We start from the raw sequence: 23,532 nt of genomic DNA, 5'->3' as shown, positions 1-23,532 counted from the left end.
AGTCTCATATTCAGACCCCTGATTCTTTAAGGTGTCCCGTCCTGTCTTCCAAAGCCTTACTGTACGATCTCACTTTCTGGATTTATTTTTCCGGTTGTGGCAAGAATTTGTTTGATTTCCCACAGTTGTCAGTGGTTTTAAATCCTTGCCCAGAAACATCACGGGAACGGACAGAAGGTTTTCTACAGAATCCATCCACAGTTCCTGAATTTGAGGTTGGTGCGAGGAAAGATAAAGGAAAAGAGTTCGGGGGGCTTTCAAGAGCAGGGGGAAGAGAAAAGAGCGGGATCAGTGATCTACGGGTGATCATGACTCCCGCCTTTGGTGGGAAGGACAGCCCCACAAGAGGCACTGCCCTGCTCCAGGTAGCTGTAGCTTAAGAACAGGTCCTCCATCATCCCCGAAGCTCCAGCGCTGGAGGCTGCCCAGGACTCCCCCCAACCTCCCGGGACCTCATCTCCAGACCTCAGCGACAGTCGCCCTTGGTCCTGAGGCCAACCGGAGGCGCTCGGCCGCCTTCCCACCCCCTGCCCGAACTCACAGCCAGTTTCCTTCTTGATCTCCTCGAGCTCTTCGTCCCGCAGTAACGTGGAGGCCCGGGACCCCATCACCGAGCCGGGAGCTCCTCCGGGAGCAGCGGCGCCAGAAACGACAGCGGCGGCGGTAGGGAGGGAAGAATGGGAGGAAGAGCCAGGGGTCAAGAAGGGAGAGGGCAGTGGTTCTACTGTGGACTGGGAAGGGAACCCAGGGGTGGCGCGCGGGGGAGGGCGGCCCGGAGGCCCAGCCAATTGGGAATGAGGCTGAGCTCAGCGCCGGAGCCGACGTCGACGTTCCTAGCTCCAGCCCCCGAATGAATCAGCCCAGCGCCCGGCCGGGTCTAGCTAAAGACGGGCCACGCCCCCGGAAACATGATGACACCGGTCTTAAAGGGGCAATTCTGACCCTAGCGCCCACAATTAAAAGGGCAACGCCATTGACCCACTGTTTTACAACACAATAACGTGTGGCAGGCGGTGTAGCCAACCTGTTTCTCACAGAACTCTTACACTAGAAATTCCACCCTACGGTTGGCATGGATTGCGGAGAGAAACAATAAAAACAGACAAAACGTCGCTTGAGTGAACGCTAGGGTGTGTCTCCCGGGAACTGCATGCTGGGAGTTGCACCTCCTGATTCTTCCTGGGGGCCCTCTCTCCTCTCGGCCGCAAGGGGCGCTCGAGAGCCAGCCTCGGGACCGAGCGCCGATTGGCTCCTCGGGAAACAGACGGGACCTCTGGTTCAGGCCGGCTGGCGTCCGACCTGTAGAGTGGGTTCCCAGCGCTACGTGCTTTAGTTTTCGGGACTGTCCTTTGATAACCGCCACCGCGGGCTTGGAACTCCCCGAGAGTTTTTTCTTAACAGCAGTCCCTCTTTTTTCACTTCAAGACTGAAGCTCGAGTAACTCACCATTTGGCTGAAATAGAGACAAGATTTCCCAAACTTTCGTCGGAGGAAAAAGAAAAACAAACCCAACGGCGGAGGAGAGAATTTCTAGCGTATGGCCCGCCGTTTATTTGAAGTTTCTTATTTTGCCTTAAAAACGAGGAAATTTGCATTTTGTTCCTGTGGCATATTTTTGTTTGTTTTCTTGAAAACATTTAAAGCCACCCGTTAAATTAGTACACCCTTTAAGATGAACCAGTTCTTTTCCTGTGGCTTCAGTGCCTTTACACCCCTTACCCACCCCTCGAGTGTTACTTTGTACAGAACTGGTTTGAGTTATGGAAGAACCAAATTCTGACCGCTATCACTTAGTACTTAAGCACTAGAACCCTGTATTAGCGAAATGGTCAAGTCAATTTAGGTTACTAGTTTTAAGCTTTACCTAAGGCTTTAACGGCTTAGCAAGGATACTGAGGTTCTAGTCTTACTGAATTGTTTTCACGATAGACTTACTTTTGTCTGACCTAATGATGTCTGCCTGAATAAGCAGAGTGTGACATGTTGGATATGCCCATCTAGGCCACAGGACCTTCTTTTTATTCTGAGAGCGTAAGTATGGTAGAAAAACCTGTGATGTCACCGAGGTGAATGTCCATTTTCTGAGTCTGTCTTGAAGCCCATCTCTAGGTCCTGACCTTACTCGCTCCTTCCTAATCTTGAATCTTTTTTTTTTTTTTTTTCTGCGGTATGCGGGCCTCTCACTGCTGTGGCCTCTCCCGTTGCGGAGCACAGGGTCCGGACGCCCAGGCTCAGCGGCCATGGCTCACGGGCTTAGCCGCTCCTGCGGCATGTGGGATCTTCCCGGACCGGGGCACGAACCTGTGTCCCCTGCAATCGGCAGGCGGACTCTCAACCACTGCGCCACCAGGGAAGCCCCTAATCTTGAATCTTAACCTTTTGCAACCATCCTCAGTCGGCGCTTTGCTTTGTGTTAATGTTTTTCTGATTTACTTTAACATTTCTTAAATTTCTTTATTATCCAGGCATTTCACAAGCTTATTTCTTATGTATCTTTTAAAAATATAAATTAATTTTTACCTCTATTAAGGACTGTTTTTTCCAGTTTTATGTTTTCTTTTATTTCTGTAAAAATTCCCCTTTTACCAGTTGGATTGACTTGAACAAAGAAGAATGATTTTTCCAGGCACTCTGGTGACTTGTTTTCTGTTCTTTCTGGATGCATAACACTTTGTCTTACACTAGACTGCACACATCCTCCACTAAGGACCTGGTTTTAGTTCAGGTTCCATTACCTTCTAGCTGTGTAACTTTGGGCAGGTGTCTTAAATCTTTAAGCCTCAGTTTCTACATCTGTAAATTAGGTAGTTGTTGTAGGCAACAAATAATAATTGTGAAGGCACTTGCTAGACCTTAAAATATTAAAGTGTAAGTTATTTATCTGGTTAAAAATGCTATGTAACGTCTCACCTCTTCCTAGTCAAATTGGGCCTTAGTTATTTAGTCAGTGTTTTATAGTTAAACTAAATTGCAAAATTCACTGGTTGACTATTCCAAGTGGGGCAAAGGCAAGCCACTTTTAAATTTAACCACTGTGGAGGAACACTTAGCTGAGCTTCTAAATACAAAGACATCCGAATAACAGGATTGTTCTAAAAGATACTTAGAGAAAAGGATTCATCTTTTTTTTTATCTTTTAATTTACAGTATTACACTGAGGATTATAAGAGTGTCTACTATGAATGATAGCTATTTCTGCAAGATAAAGTTTTTTCTTTGTACATTTCTGCATTGTTATCCTTTTTATAAGCATGCATCATTTTTACAAAAACAGTTGAATTTTACAAAACCAGTGTGTGGCATGTGTCAGTTAATCTGTCAGGCTGCACATGACTGGTGACATTACAGCAGCCCAGTCCCTGAGCTGTGGCCAGGGTCGGGTGGAATGGCCCTCACAGTGACATGGCAGCTGGATTGGTAATGCGTAAATTGTGATAGTTCTAAGTCACTTATTCTTTGGTTGGTTACAGTGTGAAACTCTGGAAATGTGATTAACCTAGAAGAGGCTTCATCTAGAAGAGGTTAGATCCCAGACGTTTCTGGGTAAACAGTTTATTGCAATGTGTTGGCAGGTGTTTGCCAATATCATTTTTTTTCATTTGTTCTTTTAGTTTTTTTGGTTGCTGTTAAAATGATGTATGCATGTGCTATTAAAAAGCCTCTAAATGTTCTTCTTATTCCATTTAGCTAAGGAAGGAAAAGTGACATTAGGCCATTTTATAGACAAAGACGTCAAACCCACCTTGCCTGAAGTCTTTTTTTTTTTAAGAAGATTTGGGGGTAGGAGTTTATTAATTAATTTATTTTTGCTGTGTTGGGTCTTCGTTTCTGTGTGAGGGCTTTCTCTGGTTGTGGCATGCGGGGTCCACTCTTCATCGTGGTGCGCAGGCCTCTCACTGTTGTGGCCTCTCTTGTTGTGGAGCACAGGCTCCAGACGCGCAGGCTCAGTAGTTGTGGCTCACGGGCCCAGTTGCTCCGCGGCACGTGGGATCCTCCCAGACCAGGACTCGAACCCGTGTCCCCTGCATTGGCAGGCAGATTCTCAACCATTCTCAAGGGCGCCACCAGGGAAGCCCTTGCCTGAAGTCATAACTTTTTAGTTTCCCATGTATAAATTAGAGTTGGTGCTTGCAATGATATTTTTCTCATTATCATTCTAAAAAGATGAACAGAATTGAATTTCTCTAATATTTTAATTTTTCTTATCCCAGGTATGGGGAAAGGAAAAATAACCTCATTTTCCCCAAAATATTTAAAAAATCATAGATCTCTTTTATTTTCAAGGGTTTGGATACTTAAAGAAGATTATTTGAAGACTCCTTCTGGAATCAAATAGCATGGATCCCACCAGTGACTACCATTTCCTCAATCAGATTTTGTGGAGAAGAGTGAAACTCACATTGGTTTGTGGCATCTTTGAGGGAGTGCTCCAGCATGTGGACCCTAACAAGATTGTTGTCCTGAAGAAAGGTCTCATTTTATTTCTCATAATCTCCTGCCTTTTAGGAGACTAATAACTCAGTTTGGGTGATGGTTCTGCGCTCGCTTAGCAACTGGGAGAGTGGCATTATTCCTATTTTAGGGAAAGGGTGGGAGGAGGATTAGAATGCTGTTTTCCCTAACAGAGCAACATGGCTGCATATGCTGGCTTGTCCCCGCTTCTATACTTTTATTGACATGATAGTGGAAATTTTCAATATAGAGAGTTTTTTTTAACTGGGTACTTCTTTTAATTTCTCTCCATATGCACCTTGAAATTAAAAATAACCACTGTATTAGAATTGCTTTTGGCTTCAACAGACAAATTCACAAAGACTGTAAGGGGTTAATTTTTCTCATGCAAAAAGAAGCCCAGAGGTAGACTACTGAGGAATAGTGCAGTGGCTGAAAGATGCCAGGAGGGATCAGGTGTCTTGTGCTCCTGCTCTGCCACCTCAGCGACCATGTGTTATCCTCCTGGTCACAAGGTAGCCTTTACACCTCCCAGTTTCAATTCCAATTCATTTTTAAAGGATAAAATTCAGGAACAGCCAGATGGAAGAGATTTATAGGGCAAGGTATGTGGGAAGGGGCTCAGAGTTTCTACCCTCTCTAGGCATGCCACCCTCTTAGTCTCCTCCATGTGCTCACCTTGAAGCCCCAATATATAGTTTTTATTCAGCTAGAATATTGACTTGTTAAGAGTAGTTGATTTCCTGGCACAGTAAATTTCAAGTTCACAGTTGAAACGTGTAAATGACATTTGAGAGATTAGTGTTACTGTTAAGCCATATTATGAGTTAAAATAGACTTTTGTAGGCTAGGATGGGACTATACCAGGCTTTTGCAATATTAATTCATTTGGTAATCATTTACTGAGTTTTATATCCCAGGCACTGTGCTGGGTACCAGGGATATGGATAAGAATAACATGGTCTCTGTCCTCAAAAAACTTTGTCTAGTAAGGAGACAGGTAAACAAGTAGAAAGGTGTAATGCAGTGTGATACCCTGTGTGATAGAGGGACGCACAAGATGCTGTGGAAACACAGAATTTCAGCTAATTTAGATCTGAGAATGGTAGGGTTAGGACAGTGGGGGAGGCTTCCCAAAGGAGGAGTTGATGGTAGAACTGTTACACCTGCTTACTAATTTATGTACCATTTGGACAAAGCAGGGAGTGACATCACTATGACAGCAGCATGAAGGAAGGTTTGAAGTAGCAATAAACTAGAGACAAGGAGAATAGACAGGGAACTATTCAGACAATCAAGGGACCCAATAAAGAGGAAATGATGGGAGTCAGAGCTAAGGTTTGGCAAGGAATGGAGTAGAGAAGACAGATTCTAGAAATGCTTAGGAGTGAGGATAAGTAACCTAGTAATCAATTAGATCAGGGGTCCCCAATCCCCCGACCACAGACCGGTACTGGTCCATGGCCTGTTAGGAACCGGGCTGCACAGCAGGAGGTGAATGGCAGGCGAGCGAGCAAAGCTTCATCAGTATTTACAGCCGCTCCCCATCACTTGCACTGCCTGAGCTCCACCTCCTGTCAGCATTATGGTGAGTTGTGTAATTATTTCATTATATATTACAATGTAATAATAATAGAAATAAAGTGCACAATAAATGTAATGTGCTTGAATCATCCCGAAACCATCCCCCCACCCCAGTCCATGGAAAAATTGTCTTCCACGAAACCGGTCCCTGGTGCCAAAAAGGTTGGGGACTGCTGAATTAGATAGTCAAAGAGCCTCCTACATTTATAACTCAGATTATGTGTATAATACTGTTATTAATTGATAGAAATGGGAAGAGGAACAGGTTTGTTGGTTAGTGGGAGAAGATAATGATCAATTTGAAAAATAATGCAGTAAGTCTGCTATTAGTTGAAAATGAGAGTGGAGCTCAGAGAAATAATCCATACTGGAGAAATAATGTATGTCAGGACAACTAGGAAGTTGATGTGATCATTCAAGGAGAAGGAAGAAGCATGAAGAATATCACCCTAGGGATTATCAATGTGTAAGGGGCAAGCGGTGGTGGCAGAGACAGCTAAGGAGACTGGAAGGAGGAAATCAGGGAGACAGTGGAACACTGGTTACAAGATGCTTATTAAAATCATTGAGGCCTGGTTTTGAATCCTGACTCTGTCTTTTACTAGTAGTGTGACCTTGAGCAGGTTATTCAACCTTTCTGAGCCTCAAATTCCTCCATAATGGAGATAGTGAAATACCTATCTCATTATGTTACTGGATAGTCAAACACAGGCAAATAATTAGCAAGATGCCTGGTTTGGAGTGGGTGCTCAGTGTGGTGGCTTTAGATAATTAGTAGGAAAAGAAATAAACACTAAGAGTGTCCTGTAGGGCTTCCCTGGTGGGCAGTAGTTGAGAGTCCGCCTGCCGATGCAGGGGATACGGGTTCGTGCCCCGGTCCACGAAGATCCCATGTGCCGCAGAGCGGCTGGGCCTGTGAGCCATGGCCGCTGAGCCTGCTCGTCCGGAGCCTGTACTCCGCAATGGGAGAGGCCACAACAGTGAGAGGCCCGCGTACCGCGCAAAAAAAAAAAAAGAGAGAGAGAAAAAAAAAAGAGTGTCCTGTAAGCCAAAGAAGAAAGGAGAGAACAGTATTGTCAGTGGATGCATGGGAACCAAGTATAAGATTGTAAACTTTTTTGGGGATTTGACAAATAGGCAGTTGGTGATCTTTGACCTATGTAAGAATATGTTCAGTGGACTAGTGAAGGTAAAACTCATTTGTTTTGGATTGCTGAGAAATGTGGAAATATACAGCTGCTGTGAGCACTGCCATCTAGAAAAAATTGACACTGTATTGTAAACATGACAAATAAACTTCTCCCAACTCCCTTACCTACTCATAGAAGAGCCTATAATTGGGCCAGGAGTTGGATTGTTGTCTCTGACAATTAATAGCTCAAGCATGTAGAGTGACATGAAACAGGGTGTGGACTCTAGAAGTAGTCAGATGACTTGTTTTTTTCTGGAGTTAGGTGGAGTAAAAATCAGTAGAAATATAAGTAGATAATCCTTAGCCCCAAAGGCCTTAGAATATTTTTGGAAGAAGTTTAAATTCAGTGTACTACTACTGCCCTTTTAGTGTATCTTGGACCATTCTGGTGTTCCCTCTGTTCTTTATACTACTTGTTTCAAGGTTATAGCTTTGTAATTTATTATTGACTTTTTATTCCTTGGGGAAGATAATTTAGGGATTTTTATAAAACTCAGATTTGGGCACTTTTGTGAGACATATTTTCTTATAGTTTTAGGGAATATTACTTTTTATCAACCAAATGAATTGTTTTCTATAACAGTGAAGAATGTGGAGACTGATCGAAGTGTCCCAGGAGTGAAGATGTTTTTTGGACACGAGATTGTGAATGGTGAGAACTTCATGTTCCCTAAATGCTGGTATTGGGATTTGCAGTAGCAATAAACTCATTGCTCTGCCTCATTTCAGTGTTTGGGGGTTGGAGGGAAAACTAAGATGTTATCTTGCATTTATGAACTCTTAAAGCTGGTATTTGGGAATTGTCCCTTATCTTACTGTTTCGGGAGGTACTATGAGCAGAACAGTCGTAGAGAATTTTAATCATGTTGGTTTTACAATGTGAGGACATCTGGTACTCAGTACTAGAGACTCAGCTCGCAGGCAGAGTTAGGAATCTGAACAGAAAGGAACTGTCGGACTTCCCTGGTGGCGCAGTGGTTAAGAATCCGCCTGCCAATGCAGGGGACACGGGTTTGATCCCTGGTCCGGGAAGATCCCACGTGCCATGGAGCAACTAAGCCCGTGCGCCACAACTACTGAGCCTGCGCTCTAGAGCCCGCGAGCCACAACTACTGAGCCCAGCCCTTGTGCCACAACAACTGAAGCCTGCAGTCCTAGAGCCCATGCACCTCAAGAAGAGAAGCCACCCCAGTGAGAAGCCTATGCACCTCAACGAAGAGTATCCCCCGCTCGCCACAACTAGGGAAAGCCCGTGCACGGCAACAAAGACCCAATGCAGCAAAAAAATAATAAATTAATTAAATAAATAAATTTAAAAAAAAAAAGAAAGAAAGGAACTGTCTTGCTCAGCAAGCGAATTTAACACCAGACACTCACAGTACATTCACAGTCCCTTATTTGAAACCTTGGGGCCAAATGTTTCAGATCTCAGGCTAGTTCTGGATTTTTCAAAAAGCTAACAAAGGGTATATACTGGTCATATTACATAACACCTCAAGTGGGTCTGGTCAGCACTCCGTAATAAAACACATTTCTACAGAGAAACAGATGGATAATCATATTAAGTGGAATAAAATAGGACTGTAAATAGTATGTCAGTTCAGGTTTTGCTGCCAAAAGAGTTACAAAGAATTTTTGGTTTTCAGACCTTTGGGGATTTTGGAATTGTGGGAAGTAGCCCTGTTCTTTATTTCTGCCAGCTAAAACAATTTAGCAAGAATAGATACAATTGTTTGCCTGAAGGAAGAGCTATAGAAGCTCATCTGGTCAGTGTGCTTCAGACAAGCCAAATGGGGTAAGAGAAAAGGGTTAGGAACAAGAACTATTCTTTCTTTCAAGAACTCAAAAGCAAAAAGCCTTCCAAGGAGGAGTGAATATCAGTGTGGGGTGGAGGGGGGTGGCGGAACGGGTGAGCTGGGACCTCATAGAACTGTGCATTTCTTACCGTTGGGGCAGATATGAGGAAAGGAAAGGACTTCTGCCAATCAAGACCTACTTTAAAGCAGACAAGTCCAGCCAGCTTTTTTTTTTTTTTTTTTTTTTTTTTTAGTATTTCTTTCTTTCTTTCTATGGCTACGTCAGGTCTTAGTTGTGGCATGCAGGATATTTTAGTTGTGGCATGCGTGATCTTTAGTTGCGGCATGTGGGATCTTTAGTTGAGGCCTGTGGGATCTAGTTCCCTGACCAGGGATTGAACCCAGGCCCCTCTGCTCTGGGAACGTGGAGTCTTAGCCACGGGACCACCAGGGAAGTCCCCAGCCAGCTTATATAACTGTCATTTCTTACTGAGTACGCTACTGTAAACACTCTTTGTCCCTTGAGCACCTTTTAAAAATGGCAGTGATGGTGGTGGAAGTAGAGCGATTGTTAATTGTGTGTTAACTGTTAGACTTTGCAGTAGAACAGAGCTCTGGACTGGAACAAAGCTAGGCTGTGGATGAGTTTGTAAAGAAAAATGAAGGAATTACTACTACTATTTCCTAACTCAGGAGAAGGCTGACCACTGACCAGCTTTGTGATCTGTACACATGGATTCATTTCTTCCTAAATTCATTCTCAGGACTTGGCCTTTGTTTATAATTTCTAGGCTCGAAGATGGCCTTCTTCTTCTTTCTTTGCCCTGTGGCTCAATCAGCCATAGAGGGTTCTCCCTGAAAAGCACCTTGAATAAGAATTATCAAGATAAAGGATAATAATTGATTAATCTGAGTTTTTAGTGAATTTTACTTTCTCTGACCCAGACTCAACACTTCTAGACAGTGTAGGAGAAAGAGACATTTGAAACATAGTTGCCCCTGAGAAACTTTTTCCATGAAAAGTACCTAAGGGTACTTAATTGAATCTTAGATGCCATTAATGACAATGTGCATTATTTCTTTTCCCACCCTAAGAAAGAAAAAGAAGCTGCCAATTAAACTATCATGTGCATTTACCGTAAATCATATCCAATTTCAGAGTTGTTTAAAATGTGCATCTTAGAATCAATGATATACAATATTTCCCTGTATTCCGTGAACTGTTAGGTTAAAAATAAATGGTTTCAGAGTCTCTGTGGAATGTTTCTCTCATATTTATTTTGTGATTTCCAGTCTAGCTTTTATTACCTTTCACATCACTGAACTGTTAATGCACCAGCCTGAGAAAGTGGAAGGGACAGTGTGAATGATTTGAGAGAAAACCCTCAAACAGTACATAGTGTGAAGGAAAATGCATTAGGATGGGAATAAATAGGAAAGAAAAGATATCTCTAGAACCATTCTGCATGACCACAAAGGTGTCCTGGAACAAAAAGGGTAAAGTGGATATGTAGAGAGGTTCCTAATCCTGCTAAATGATCAAGGAAGCTATGTAGGGATGTAAGATTAGGGGTCTTCAGTACTTTGGATAGTCTTTTCTGCTCTATTTATTGCTGGCCGATGAAGGCTCTATGGACTAACATTTCATTCCCAATTACTGTCTGTGTTACATAATCAAACTGTGGGTGTGGAGGGGACAGAGGGATAGTTAACTGCTTTCAGATTGGAAGCCCTGTTGGAAGCCGTTTGGTTATTTTACAGTGGAACTACTGGATGAAGAAGAACAAGGTGCAGTAAGAGAAAAGGCATCTTCTGTTAGGTATGATGGAATGATTTTCTTAATTATGATGTTACCCAGATGTACACATTAGGGTAGAAAGCCTTAACTGTAATTCACTAGCTGTGTAATTCCTAACATGAGAAGAAATAGGTGGATGTTTCCTTCCATCTTTAGATGGTATCTTCAAATCAGTGTAAACAGTGGATGAATGGGTTCTCTATGAAAGATCCAGAGTCCTTACCACTGATGTGTGTATGGTGTTAACAACAAAGAACAAGCTCACCTAAGTGTTGTTTTTTGTAAGCATAGTCTAAATACAGAAAGAAACAGGATGGATACAATAAAAGATGAAGACCTAAATGTATATAAGCCTGCTTCTCCTGCCTCTGAGGCACCAACCACTTCTCTGCTAAATGACCTCAAGTACAGCCCATCAGGTGAGTACCAGGGCTCTGAATTTTCTAGGCTCTCTTGTGGTTCAGAACTCTTCAGAGTTGGTATAACCCCGAGTCAAGGTTCTATGTGGAATTCTCAGCTAGGCTATTGTTTCTAGGGTCCGAATTAAGATAAAATACCATGATTCATTTGTTTATTTAATATTTGAGTGCACACTATATGCCAGACATTGGGGATACCAAAGTTTGGTATCTCTACCTTCATCGAGTTATGGTGCAGGAAACACACTAAATAAGATAAATTAGTATACTATATAGTATGCTGGTGCCACATGTTAAGTAGAAAAAAACAGAAGAAAAAGAAGAAATGTGAGGAGAGGGTGGTTTTACAATTTTTGAGTGTCCAGGACAGGTCTCACTGAAATAGTGACATTTGAAGTAAAGGCTTGAAGGAAGTGAGGGACCAAGATGTATGAATATCTGGGGGGAATGGTTTTTAGGCATAAAAAATTAGCAGATGCAAAGGCCTGAGAGAGGAACATGCCATGATCTTGAAGGGACAGCAAGGAGATGAGTGTAGCTGGAGCAAGGAGAGCAGTAGGGGATGAAGTGGGGTGAGTGGATCATGGAAGACTTTGTAGATCATTGAAAGGACTTGGCTTTTACTCTGCAGTGAGAAGAGAAGCCATTGGAGGTTGGTTGGTTGTTTTTTTCATTTCCCTAATGACTAAGGATGTTGAGGATTTTTTAATGTGCTTATTTGGCATGTGAATATCTTTGGTGAATGTCTATCCATATCTTTTGTTCATTTTCTTATTGGATTGTTCTCTTATTATTCAGTGTTGGGAGTTCTTTATATATTCTGGATACAAGTCTTTTCTCAAATATATGCTTTGCAAATATTTTCTCCAAGTCTGTGGTTTGTCTTTTCATTCTCTTAAAGCATCTCTTGAAGAGCAGACATTTAAAATTTTGATGGAGTACCATTTATCCATTTTCTTTCTTTTATGGATTGTGCTTTTGATGTCATATCTAAGTAACCTCTCCTAGCTCAGAGTCACAAAGATTTTCTCCTTTGTTTTCTTCTAGACATTTTAGGTTTTACATTTAGGTCTATGATCCACTTTTTTAAAATGTTTATATATACTTTTTTTAAACATCTTTATTGGAGTATAATTGCTTTAAAATGGTGTGTTAGTTTCTGCTTTATAACAAAGTGAATCAGCTATACATATATATATATCCCCGTATCTCCTCCCTCTTGCATCTCCTTCCCTCCCATCTTCCCTATCCCACCCCTCTAGGTGGTCACAAAGCACTGAGCTGATTTCCCTGTGCTATGCGGCTGCTTCGCACTAGCTATCTGTTTTACATTTGGTAGTGTATATATGTCCATGCCACTCTCTCACTTCGTCCCAGCTTACCCTTCCCCCTCCCCGTGTCCTCAAGTCCATTCACGACATCTGCGTCTTTATTCCTGTATGATCCATTTTTAACTTTTGTATATGATGTGATATGGACAAGGTTTTTTTTTTCCATATGGACATCCAATTATTCCAGCACCGTTTATTGAAAAGTCTGTATTTTCTCCCTTCAGTTACCTTTGCACCTTTGTCAAAAATCAGTTTTCTGTATGTATATAGGTTTATTTATTTATGGACACTCTATTCTGTTACATTGATCTAATTTTTCTATCTTTACACCAATACTAGACTGTTTTGTTTATTGTTGATTTATGATAGATCTTGAAAGCAGGTAGTATTAATTCTCCAACTTTGTTCTTTTTCAAAGTTGTTTCAGCTGTCCTTTGTTCTTTGCATTTCCCTATGAATTTTAGAATCAGCTTGTTAATTTCTACCAAAAAAGAAAAAACTGTGCTGGAATCTTTTTTGGGATTACAATGAATTGATAGATCAGTTTGGGGAATATTGACATCTTAACAGTATTGAGTATTCCATTCCATTAACCCAGTATACCTCTACATTTATTTAGATCTTTAATTTCTCAGTGTTTTGTAGTTCTCATTGTATGTCTTACACATCTTTTGCCATATTTATCCCTAAGTATTTCTATTTTTATACTATTATAGAAGGTTTTTGGGGTTTTTTGTTGTTGTTTTTTTGTGGTACGTGGGCCTCTCACTGTTGTGGACTCTCCCGTTGCGGAGCATAGGCTCCGGTCGCGCAGGCCCAGCGGCCATGGCTCACGGACCCAGCCGCTCCGCGGCATGTGGGATCTTCCCGGACTGGGGCACAAACCCATGTCCCCTGCATCGGCAGGCAGACTCTCAACCACTGCGCCACCAGAGAAGCCCTAGAAGGTATTTTTTAAAACTTCTATTTTCCATTGGAGAGTTTTGAGCAGAAGAAGCAGTATCACTCTGGATACTGTATAGATGCTGAGAGGAGGGCCAATGTAAGAGCATGAATACCAGTTAGGAGGCTACTGAAATAATTTTGTTTAGTGGGTATGGTGGTTTGGACCCTCATGGTGGCGATATGGTTGGTAGGAAGTGGTGGAATTCTTCATATATATTGAGGTGGAGCCAACACAATGTACTGACAGATTAGATGTGGTTGTGAAAGAAAAAGAGGAAACAAGGATGACTTCAGGGGTTTGGGCTTGAGCAGCCTGAAGTATGGGAAGGATTCTGGGTGGGAAAGGTTTTGGGGAGATGGTTAGGAGTTTAGTTTTGGTCAACCTCAGTTTGAGTGTAAGCTGAGAGATGAAGACAAAGATCTGAGGTGGAGATATAAATTCAAGATCTAGCCTATAAATGATATTTAAAGCCTTGAGACTAGATGAAATCACCAAGAGAGTAAGTATGGATAGAAAAAAGGAAGTGGCTTATGGACTATGTCCTGAGCCACTCCAGAGTTTTAAAGTTTGGGAGATGAAGAAGAACTATATGTTATGCTATACCTCTAATCTTTTAAATTACATAATTAGAAAAATAATTAATTTTCAGGATCCAGAGAATTCCAAACGTGTGGACATTGGTCCATCTCCAGGACTAATTTATTTTAAACTATTATTTTTTATTATGAATGTGCTTTTAGAAAATGCATGTCTTAAATACTGTATGATATCACTTATATGTGGAATCTAAAAAATACAACAAACTAGTGACTATAACAAAAAAGAAGCAGACTCACAGATACAGAGAACAGACTAGTGGTTCCCAGTGTGGGGGGGATATAGGGGTGGGGCAGTGGGAGTCACAAACTATTGGATATAAGATAGGCTACAAGGATGTATTGTACAATACCGGGGAATATGGCCAATATTTTCTAATAACTGTAAATGGAGAGTAACCTTCAAAAATTGTATTAACATTTTTTTAAAAGTACATGTCTTGAAGTATTCAAGACATAAACTTATGATGAAGGAAACATTACTGGATTATCAAAGGAAATGAGTAAATATTTTATTTTATAAGATATCATCAGTGGGGCTTTTGTTTATTCTCAACTGACAAATAGGATGCTAATAGCGTTCACTACGGGATGGGCTGATGCAGGTGATAATGAAATAGTTCTCAGTATTCTAGGCTTAGTCTCAGTAGTTCTAGACATTTGAGTTGCAAAGAGTAGGACTTTAGGATTATGGCTAAAATTAGTGGGAGGGCTATTCTATTGCCAAGGAAGATAAATATATATAATAATATTCTCCTGTAGAGGAAGAGGAAGTGACATACACAGTCATTGATCAGTTCCAGCAGAAATTTGGTGCTGCAGTAAGTATTGCCCTCAGTCATTCTCCGTATTGTCTGCAAATGGGTATCATGTCTATGTCTCATAAATTTCTCTCTTATTATAAGATCATTAGTGTTTTTCCTAATGAGTTAACAAAACATCCGAGAGCCGGCTATTTGCCAGGCATTGTTCTGAGGTCTGGGTTATAATAATAAGACAAAGTTCTAGCCCTGAAGGAGCTTATTTTAATGCAAGAAAATAAACACATAATTGTATATCAACTGGTGGTAAGTGCTATGAAAAAAAGTGTAGTATGGTGAATAGAATGACAGGGAGTTCCTATTTTATTTAGGGTAGACAGAGAAAACCTCTGTGAAGAGGTGACATTGGAACAGAGAGCTAAAAGAAGTAAGGGAGCTAACCATGTGGATATCTAGTAAAAAACTTAAAGAAGGCATAATTACAAGTGCAGAGGCCCTGAGGCTGAAGCACACTTGACTTGTGTGGAGGAACAGCAGGGAGGTCATTGTGGCAGGACCACAGTGAAAAAGAATGTTAGGGAATGGAAGGGGGCAGGAGGCAGGTCAGGTAGACATAAGGATTTTGAGTTCGACTTGAGTAAGATGGAGAGCCATTGGCAGTTTTAGAGGAGAGTCAAAAATTTTTTTACTTATATTTTTAAAAGACCAGTCTAGATGCTCTATTTAGGCAATTTCTCTATAATATTTTTTAAATTTGAGATATGGCAGTAACTAATTATTCAGCTAGGCTATGGTTCACAGTTAGACTTTAGGGAAGTCGTTAAGTTTTTTGTTTAGGAGCAAGCTTATGCTCGTGTATGCACAGATGTACTTTTTAAGAGAGGGTTAGCTTTCAGCAGATTCTTTGTTTTTCAAACAGCTTAATTGAGATATAATTCACATGCCATAAAATTTACCAATTTAAAATGTACACTTCACTGGATTTTAGCATATTCACAGAATTGTACATCCATCACCACAGTGAATTTTAGAACATTTTTAATACTCCAAAAGGAAACCCCATATTCCTTAGCTAACACCTCTAATCCCTTCTGAGTACCCCCAGCCCCTGGCAACCACTAATCTATTTTCTGCCTCTATGAATGTGCCTGTTTAGGACATTTCATATAAATGGGATCATACGATGTGTGGTCATTTGTGATTGGCTTGGCTTCTTTTGCGTAGCATAATATTTTCAAGGTTTATCTATGTTATAGCGTGTATCAGTATTTCACTTATTTTTGTTGCCAAATAATATTCCTTTGTATGGATATACCACATTTCATTTATCCTTTCACCATTTGATGGACATTTGGGTTGTTTCTACTTTTTGGCTATTATGAATAGTGCTGCTGTGAACATACATATACAAGTTTTTGTGTGGACACGTCTCCATTTCTCTTGGATAGATACTTACAAGTGGAATTGCTGGCTCATGTAATAACTCTGTGTTTAACTTTTTGAGGATTGGCCATACTGTTTTGCAAAGCGCTGCACCACTTTACTTTCCCACCAGCAGGGCGTGAGGGTTCCAATTTCTCCACATTCTTACCGACACTATTACCTGTCATTTTAATTATAGCCATCCTAGTGGTGTGAAGTAGTATCTCATTGTGGTTTTGATTTGCATTTCCCTGAAGGCTAATAGTGTTAAGCATATTTTCATGTGTTTATTGGCTATTTTTTTTCTTTTTAAAAAAAATTTTTGTTGGAGTATAGTTGATTTACAATGTTGTGTTAGTTTCAGGTGTACAGCAAAGTGAATCAGTTATACCTATACATATATCCACTCTTTTTTAGATTCTTTTCCCATATAGGCTTATTGGCTATTTGTACATCTTCTTTAGAGAAATATCTATTCATTTGCCATTTTAATTGAGTTACAAGAATTCTTTATATATCAACAGATGCTTTAAAGGGTCCATGACAACAACAACAAATAATAAGATAAGAACTTTTGCTCCGGAAATTTAAAGAGTTAGTTGGAAATTCTTATCAATAGGGAAATACAGCTTTTGTTCCCAGTTTTGCAGCCTTCTTGTTGATTGAGAATGGAACTGAAGTTCAGTCCCCATTTTTTATCATTGATGAAAGATACTCAGAATATAGAACACTTTATGCTCTGTAAAGGAAGATATTGTGCTAGTGTAAGTTACTTTGCCTTTCTATTCTTGAGTAATTTATCTACCTGTAAAATGGGGAGAATCTTGTGCCATGCAGATATTTTCATGGATTATGCAGTAAAGATTTTGGAATTGTATAATGTTTTGAAATATGATAAGAATATAGATAATAAGAGGACCAGCATATGTTTCCAGGATACCCCTATTTCAGTTTTGAATATTTTAATGAATCCAAGACTTTAAAGGACCTGTTAAGTCTGTGTTTTTCTCATTCTGAACAGTAGATACTGTGAGACTCAGCCACTGTGTGAGTTCCCTTTAGGTACAGTAAATTGCTGTTCTTTGCATGAGGAATCTTGCCATAAAGACTGGAAACCTTTTGCTGTAACACCAGTGGTAACAAAAGGTATCTGAGTTTTCAACTCTTATTAGCATTTGCAATATGAATGATTTATTTTCCAGTTGTGGAATAACTTTGTGAACCCTGAAAAGAGGATCAGAAGCATTCAGTGTGATTTGTGTGTGTGTGTGTGAAGCAGACATGTGTTTCGGATTTTGTAAGTGTAAAAAAATATGATCCACTTTGTTTATTTCTAGCCATTTTACTTGTGCCATTCATGATGTCATAATTGCAACATTTATTTCCTGGAGATTTTTATTTTCTTCCTTTTCTTACCAGATGCTCCACATCAAGAAGCAAAGTGTCCTGAGTGTGGCAGCAGAAGGAGCTAATGTGTGTCGTCATGGGAGACTATGTTGGCTTCAGGTAAAAGATTTCTTAAAACTTTTTATTTTGAAATAATTGTAGATTCACTGGTAAATTTATTTTAATTGTCTTTTTTATGTCACCCCAGTGTCACTGTCCTATAGCTTGTTTGGAATTCCTTTCAATTTTCTTGTACTCAGTTTATTATTTTCAAAGGAAAGAGCTTTAGGGACTTCCCTGGTGGTCCAGTGGTTAAGACTCCTTGCTTCTGGGACTTCCCTTGTGGCTCAGTGGTTAAGAATCTGCCTTCCAATGCAGGGGACACGGGTTCGAGCCCTGGTCAGGGAAGATCCCACATGCTGCAGAGCAACTAAGCCCATGTGCCACAACTACTAAGCCCGCGCTCTAGAACGCGAGCCACAACTAGTGAGCCCGCGTGCCACAACTACTGAAGCCCACGCGCCTAGAGCCCGTGCTCCGCAGGAAAAGCCACCACAATGAGAAGCCGGCGCTTGTCGCAACTAGAGAAAGCCTGCGCACAGCAATGAAGACCCAACGCAGCCAAAAATAAATTAAAAAAAAAAAAAAAGACTCCGTGCTTGTACTGCACAGGTTTGATCCCTGGTCGGGGAACTAAGATCCTGCATGCTGTGTGGTACGGCCGAAAAAAAAAAGGAAAGAGCTTTATAATCATCGTTGCTGTCTCCGCTGTCTCAGAGGCTCTACCTGACGTTTTCTTTCCCAGCTCTGTTCTCTTGCCTTAGACATATGGAGAATTTCTTTTTTTTTTTTTAAGATTTATTATTTATTTATTTATTGTATTTATTTTTCGCTCTGTCAGGTCTTAGTTGTGGGACATGGGACCTTCGCTTAGGCATGCAGGATCTTTCTTTGCGGTGCACGGGCTCCAGGCTGCGTGGGCTCTGTAGTTTGCGGCATGTGGGCTCTCTAGTTGAGGTGCACGAGCTCAGTAGCTGGTGCACGGGCTTAGTTGCCCCGCAGCATGTGGGATCTTAGTTCCCTGACCAGAGATTGAACCTGCGTCCCCTGCATTGTAAGGCAGATTCTTTACCACTGGACCACCAGGGAAGTCCCGAAATATGGAGAATTTCTTATCTTTCCTCTGGTTGGTAGATTTCCACAGTAGATTTCTGCCACATCATTCTCATTTTCCTGGATCAAGGAGATGTAGGTGAGGATATCCATTATATCCAAAGAACTTTGTAGCGAGCCTTGAATAGCTAGAGGATGGATAACCACCTTTGGATCAAACTCAGCATCATCAGTATTTAAGGGGGAGTGGGCCAAGAAAGCCAGCTGAATTCCCAATCGATGTCCTCCATCCTTTTTTTTTTTACCCGTGTTCCCTGCATCAGCAGGTGGACTCTCAACCACTGCATCACCAGGGAAGCCCCCTCCATCCTTTGAGTGAAGACCTACATCAGCCTACTGAGAGAATATTTTTATTAGGATTGGCAATCTGCCTTCTCGAACTCTTTCCTCTGGAATGTTTACTTTCTCAAAGGGTAAGGAATGGAGGTATCAAGCCCAGTTTTGCTCAGGGATTAAATTGCCTCCCTCTTGTTCCATGCACTTTCTCGGTAAACCTTAGCTTTTAGATGACTAGGTTAGAGTTAGCAGCACAAATGCAAATTATTTAAAACAAACCTCCACAAACAACAAAAGCAAAAATAAACAATTTGGACAACATCAAATTAAAAAGCTTGAGATTGGTTCAAGATGGTGGAGTAGAAGGACATGGTCTCACTCCCTCTTTTGAGAACACCAGAATCACAACTAACTGCTGAATAGTCATCAACCGAAAGACACTGGAACTCACCAAAAAAGATACCCCACATGCAAAGACAAAGGAGAAGCTGCAGTGAGACGGTAGGAGGGGTGCTATCACAATAAAATCAAATCCCATAACTGCTGGGTGGGTGACTCACAAACTGGAGAACACTTATACCCCAGAAGTCACCCACTGGAGTGAAGGTTCTGAGCCACATGTCAGGCTTCCCAACCTGAGGGTCTGGCAACGGAAGGAGGAATTCCTAGAGACTCAGACTTCGGCTAGCAAGATTTGATTGCAGGACTTTGGCAGGACTGGGGGAAACAGAGACTCCACTCTTGGAGGGCACACACAAAGTAGTGTGCACATTGGGACCCAGGGGAAGGAGAAGTGACCCCAGATGAGACTGAAGCAGACCTACCTGCTAATGTTGGAAGGTCTCCTGCAGAGGCAGGGGGCAGCTGTGGCTCACCAAGGGACAAGGACACTGGCAGCAGAAGTTGTGGGAAGTACCTCTTGGCATGAGCCCTCCCAGAGTCCGCCATCAGCCCCACCAAAGAGCCGGGTAGGCTCCAGTGTTGGGTTGCCTCAGGCCAAACAACCAACAGGGAGGGAACCCAGCCCCAACCATCAGCAGACAAGCAGATTAAAGTTTTACTGAGCTCTGCCCACCAGAGCAACAGCCAGCTCTACCCACCACCAGTCCCTCCCATCAGGAAACTTTCACAAGCCTCTTGGCCTCATCCACCAGAGGGCAGACAGCAGAAGCAAGAACTACAATCCTGCAGCCTGTGGAACAAAAACCACATTCACAGAAAGATAGACAAGATGAAAAGGCAGAGGGCTATGTATCAGATGAAGGAACAAGATAAAACCCCAGAAAAACAATTAAATGAAATGGAGATAGGCAATCTTCCAGAAAAAGAATTCAGAATAATGATAGTGAAGATGATCCAGGACCTCGGAAAAAGAATGGAGGCAAAGACTGAGAAGATGCAAGAAATGTTTAACAAAGATCTAGGAGAATTAAAGAACAAACAGAGATGACTGATACAATAACTGAAATGAAAACTACACTAGAAGGAATCAATAGCAGAATAACTGAGGCAGAAGAATGGATAAGTGACCTGGAAGACAGAATGGTGGAATTCACTACTGTGGAACAGAATAAAGAAAAAAGAATGAAAAGAAATGAAGACAGCCTAAGAGACCTCTGGGACAACATTAAATGCAACAACATTCACATTATAGGGGTCCCAGAAGGAGAAGAGAGAGAGGAAGGATGCAAGAAAATATTTGAAGAGATTATAGTCGAAAACTTCCCTAACATGGGAAAGGAAATAGCCACCCAAGTCCAGGAAGTGCAGCGAGTCCCATACAGGATAAACCCAAGGAGAAACACACCGAGACACATAGAAATCAAATTGGCAAAAATTAAAGACAAAGAAAAATTATTGAAAGCAGCAAGGGAAAAACGACAAATAACATACAAGGGAACTCCCATAAGGTTAACAGCTGATTTCTCAGAAGAAACTCTACAAGCCAGAAAGGAGTGGCATGATATACTTAAAGTGATGAAAGGGAAGAAGCTACAACCAAGATTACTCTATCCAGCAAGGATCTCATTCAGATTCGATGGAGAAATCAAAAGCTTTACAGACAAACAAAAGCTAAGAGAATTCAGCACCACCAAACCAGCTCTACAACAAATGCTAAAGAAACTTCTCTAAGTGGGAAGCACAAGAGAAGAAAAGGACCTAGAAAAACAAACCCAAAACAATTAAGAAAATGGTAATAGGAACATACATATCGATAAGTACCTTAAACATGAACAGATTAAATGCTCCAACCAAAAGACACAGGCTTGCTGAATGGATACAACACCCATATATATGCTGTCTACAAGAGACCCACTTCAGACCTAGAGACACATACAGACTGAAAGTGAGGGGATGGAAAAAGATATTCCATGCAAATGAAAATCAAAAGAAAGCTGGAGTAGCAATACTCATATCAGATAAAATAGACTTTAAAATAAAGAATGTTACAAGAGACAAGGAAGGACACTACGTAATGATCAAGGGATCAATCCAAGAAGAAGATATAGCAATAATAAATATATATGCACCCAACATAGGAGCACCTCAATACATAAGGCAACTGCTAACAGCTCTAAAAGAGGAAATCGACAGTAACACAATAATAGTGGGGGACTTTAACACCTCACTTACACCAATGGACAGATCATCCAAACGGAAAATTAATAAGGAAACAGAAGCTTTAAATGACACAATAGACCAGATATATTTAATTGATATTTATAGGACATTCCATCCAAAAACAGCAGGTTACACTTTCTTCTCAAGTGCTCATGGAACATTCTCCAGGATAGATCACATCTTGGATCACAAATGAAGCCTCAGTAAATTTAAGAAAATTGAAATCATATCAAGCATCTTTTCTGACCACAATGCTATGAGATTAGAAATCAGTTACAGGGAAAAAAATGTAAAAAACACAAACACATGGAGGCCAAACAATACGTTACTAAATAACCAAGAGATCACTGAAGAAATCAAAGAGGAAATCAAAAAATACCTACAGACAAATGACAGTGAAAACACAATGCTCCAAAACCTATGGGATGCAGCAAAAGCAGTTCTAAGAGAAGTTTATAGCTATACAAGCCTACCTCAAGAAACGAGAAAAATCTGAAATAAACAATCTAACCTTACACCTAAAGGAACTAGAGAAAGAAGAACAAACAAAACCCAAAGTTAGCAGAAGGAAAGAAATCATAAAGATCAGAGCAGAAATGAATGAAATAGAAACAAAGAAAACAACAGCAAAGATCAACAAAACTAAAAGCTGGTTCTTTGAGAAGATAAACCAAATTGATAAACCATTAGCCAGACTCATCAAGAAAAAGAGGGAGAGGACTCAAATCAATAAAATTAGAAATGAAAAAGGAGAAGTTACAACAGACACAGCAGAAATACAAAGCATCCTATGAGACAACTACAGGCAACTCTATGCCAATAAAATGAACAACCTGGAAGAAATGGACAAATTCTTAGAAAGGTATAACCTTCCAAGACTGAACCAGGAAGAAACAGAAAATATGAACAGACCATTCACAAGTAATGAAATTGAAACTGTGATTAAAAATCTTCCAACAAACAAAAGCCCAGGACCAGATGGCTTCACAGGCGAATTCTATCAAACATTTAGAGGAGAGCTAACACCCACCCTTCTCAAACTCTTCCAAAAAATTGCAGAGGAAGGAATGCCCCCAAACTCATTCTATGAGGCCACCATCACCCTGATACCAAAACCAGACAAAGATACTACAAAATAAGAAAATTACAGACCAATATCACTGATGAATATAGATGCAAAAATCCTCAACAAAATACTAGCAAACGGAATCCAACAACACATTAAAAGGATCATACACCATGATCGAGTGGGATGTATCCCAGGGATGCAAGGATTCTTCAATATACGCAAATCAATCGATGTGATACACCATATTAACAAATTGAAGAATAAAAACCATATGATCATCTCAATAGATGCGGAAAAAGCTTTTGACAAAATTCAACACCCATTTATGATAAAAACTCTCCAGAAAGTGGGCAAAGAAGGAACCTACCTCAACATAATAAAGGCCATATACAACAAACGCACAGCAAACATCATTCTCAATGGTGAAAAACTGAAAGCATTTCCTCTAAGATCAGGAACAAGAAAGGATGTCCACTCTCACCACCATTATTCAACATAGTTTTGGAAGTCCTAGACACGGCAATCAGAGAAGAGAAAGAAATAAAAACAATACAAATTGGAAAAGAAGAAGTAAAACTGTCACTGTTTGCAGATGACATGATACCTATACACAGAGAATCCTAAAGATGCCACCAGGAAACTACTAGAGCTAATCAATGAATTTGGTAAAGTTGCAGGATACAAAATTAATGCACAGAAATCTCTTGCA

At 40.9% G+C, this 23,532-nt stretch overlaps 2 protein-coding genes across 4 annotated transcripts in view; one reads left to right on the top strand and one right to left on the bottom strand.

Moving 5' to 3' along the window:
* The window catches only part of CHP1 (calcineurin like EF-hand protein 1), a gene marked incomplete at its 3' end in the record, with an annotated part of 37,225 nt that extends 36,392 nt beyond the window's left edge, over positions 1–833 (bottom strand). For both annotated transcript variants that reach the window (XM_082648817.1, XM_082648816.1), the window contains exon 1: positions 542–833. In XM_082648817.1, the coding sequence (XP_082504943.1) occupies positions 542–608 (67 nt within the window). In that variant the 5' untranslated portion in view covers positions 609–833. The remainder of the gene's footprint in view (positions 1–541) is intronic.
* Positions 834–4,337: 3,504 nt separating this feature from the next.
* Positions 4,338–23,532, top strand: part of EXD1 (exonuclease 3'-5' domain containing 1) — a gene marked incomplete at its 5' end in the record, with an annotated part of 35,381 nt that continues 16,186 nt past the window's right edge. The window contains 6 exons of one of the 2 annotated variants that reach the window (XM_082649333.1): positions 4,338–4,470; positions 7,812–7,880; positions 10,786–10,843; positions 11,114–11,241; positions 14,877–14,935; positions 17,717–17,803. In XM_082649333.1, the coding sequence (XP_082505459.1) occupies positions 4,338–4,470; positions 7,812–7,880; positions 10,786–10,843; positions 11,114–11,241; positions 14,877–14,935; positions 17,717–17,803 (534 nt within the window). The remainder of the gene's footprint in view (positions 4,471–7,811; positions 7,881–10,785; positions 10,844–11,113; positions 11,242–14,876; positions 14,936–17,716; positions 17,804–23,532) is intronic. The other variant, XM_082649334.1, reaches the window with a different exon arrangement.

This window comes from Grampus griseus, assembly GCF_964374135.1.
Source record: "Grampus griseus genome assembly, chromosome: 2".
In the NCBI taxonomy this organism is placed as follows: Eukaryota; Metazoa; Chordata; class Mammalia; order Artiodactyla; family Delphinidae; genus Grampus; species Grampus griseus.
This window is presented reverse-complemented; position numbering and strand designations above follow the sequence as displayed.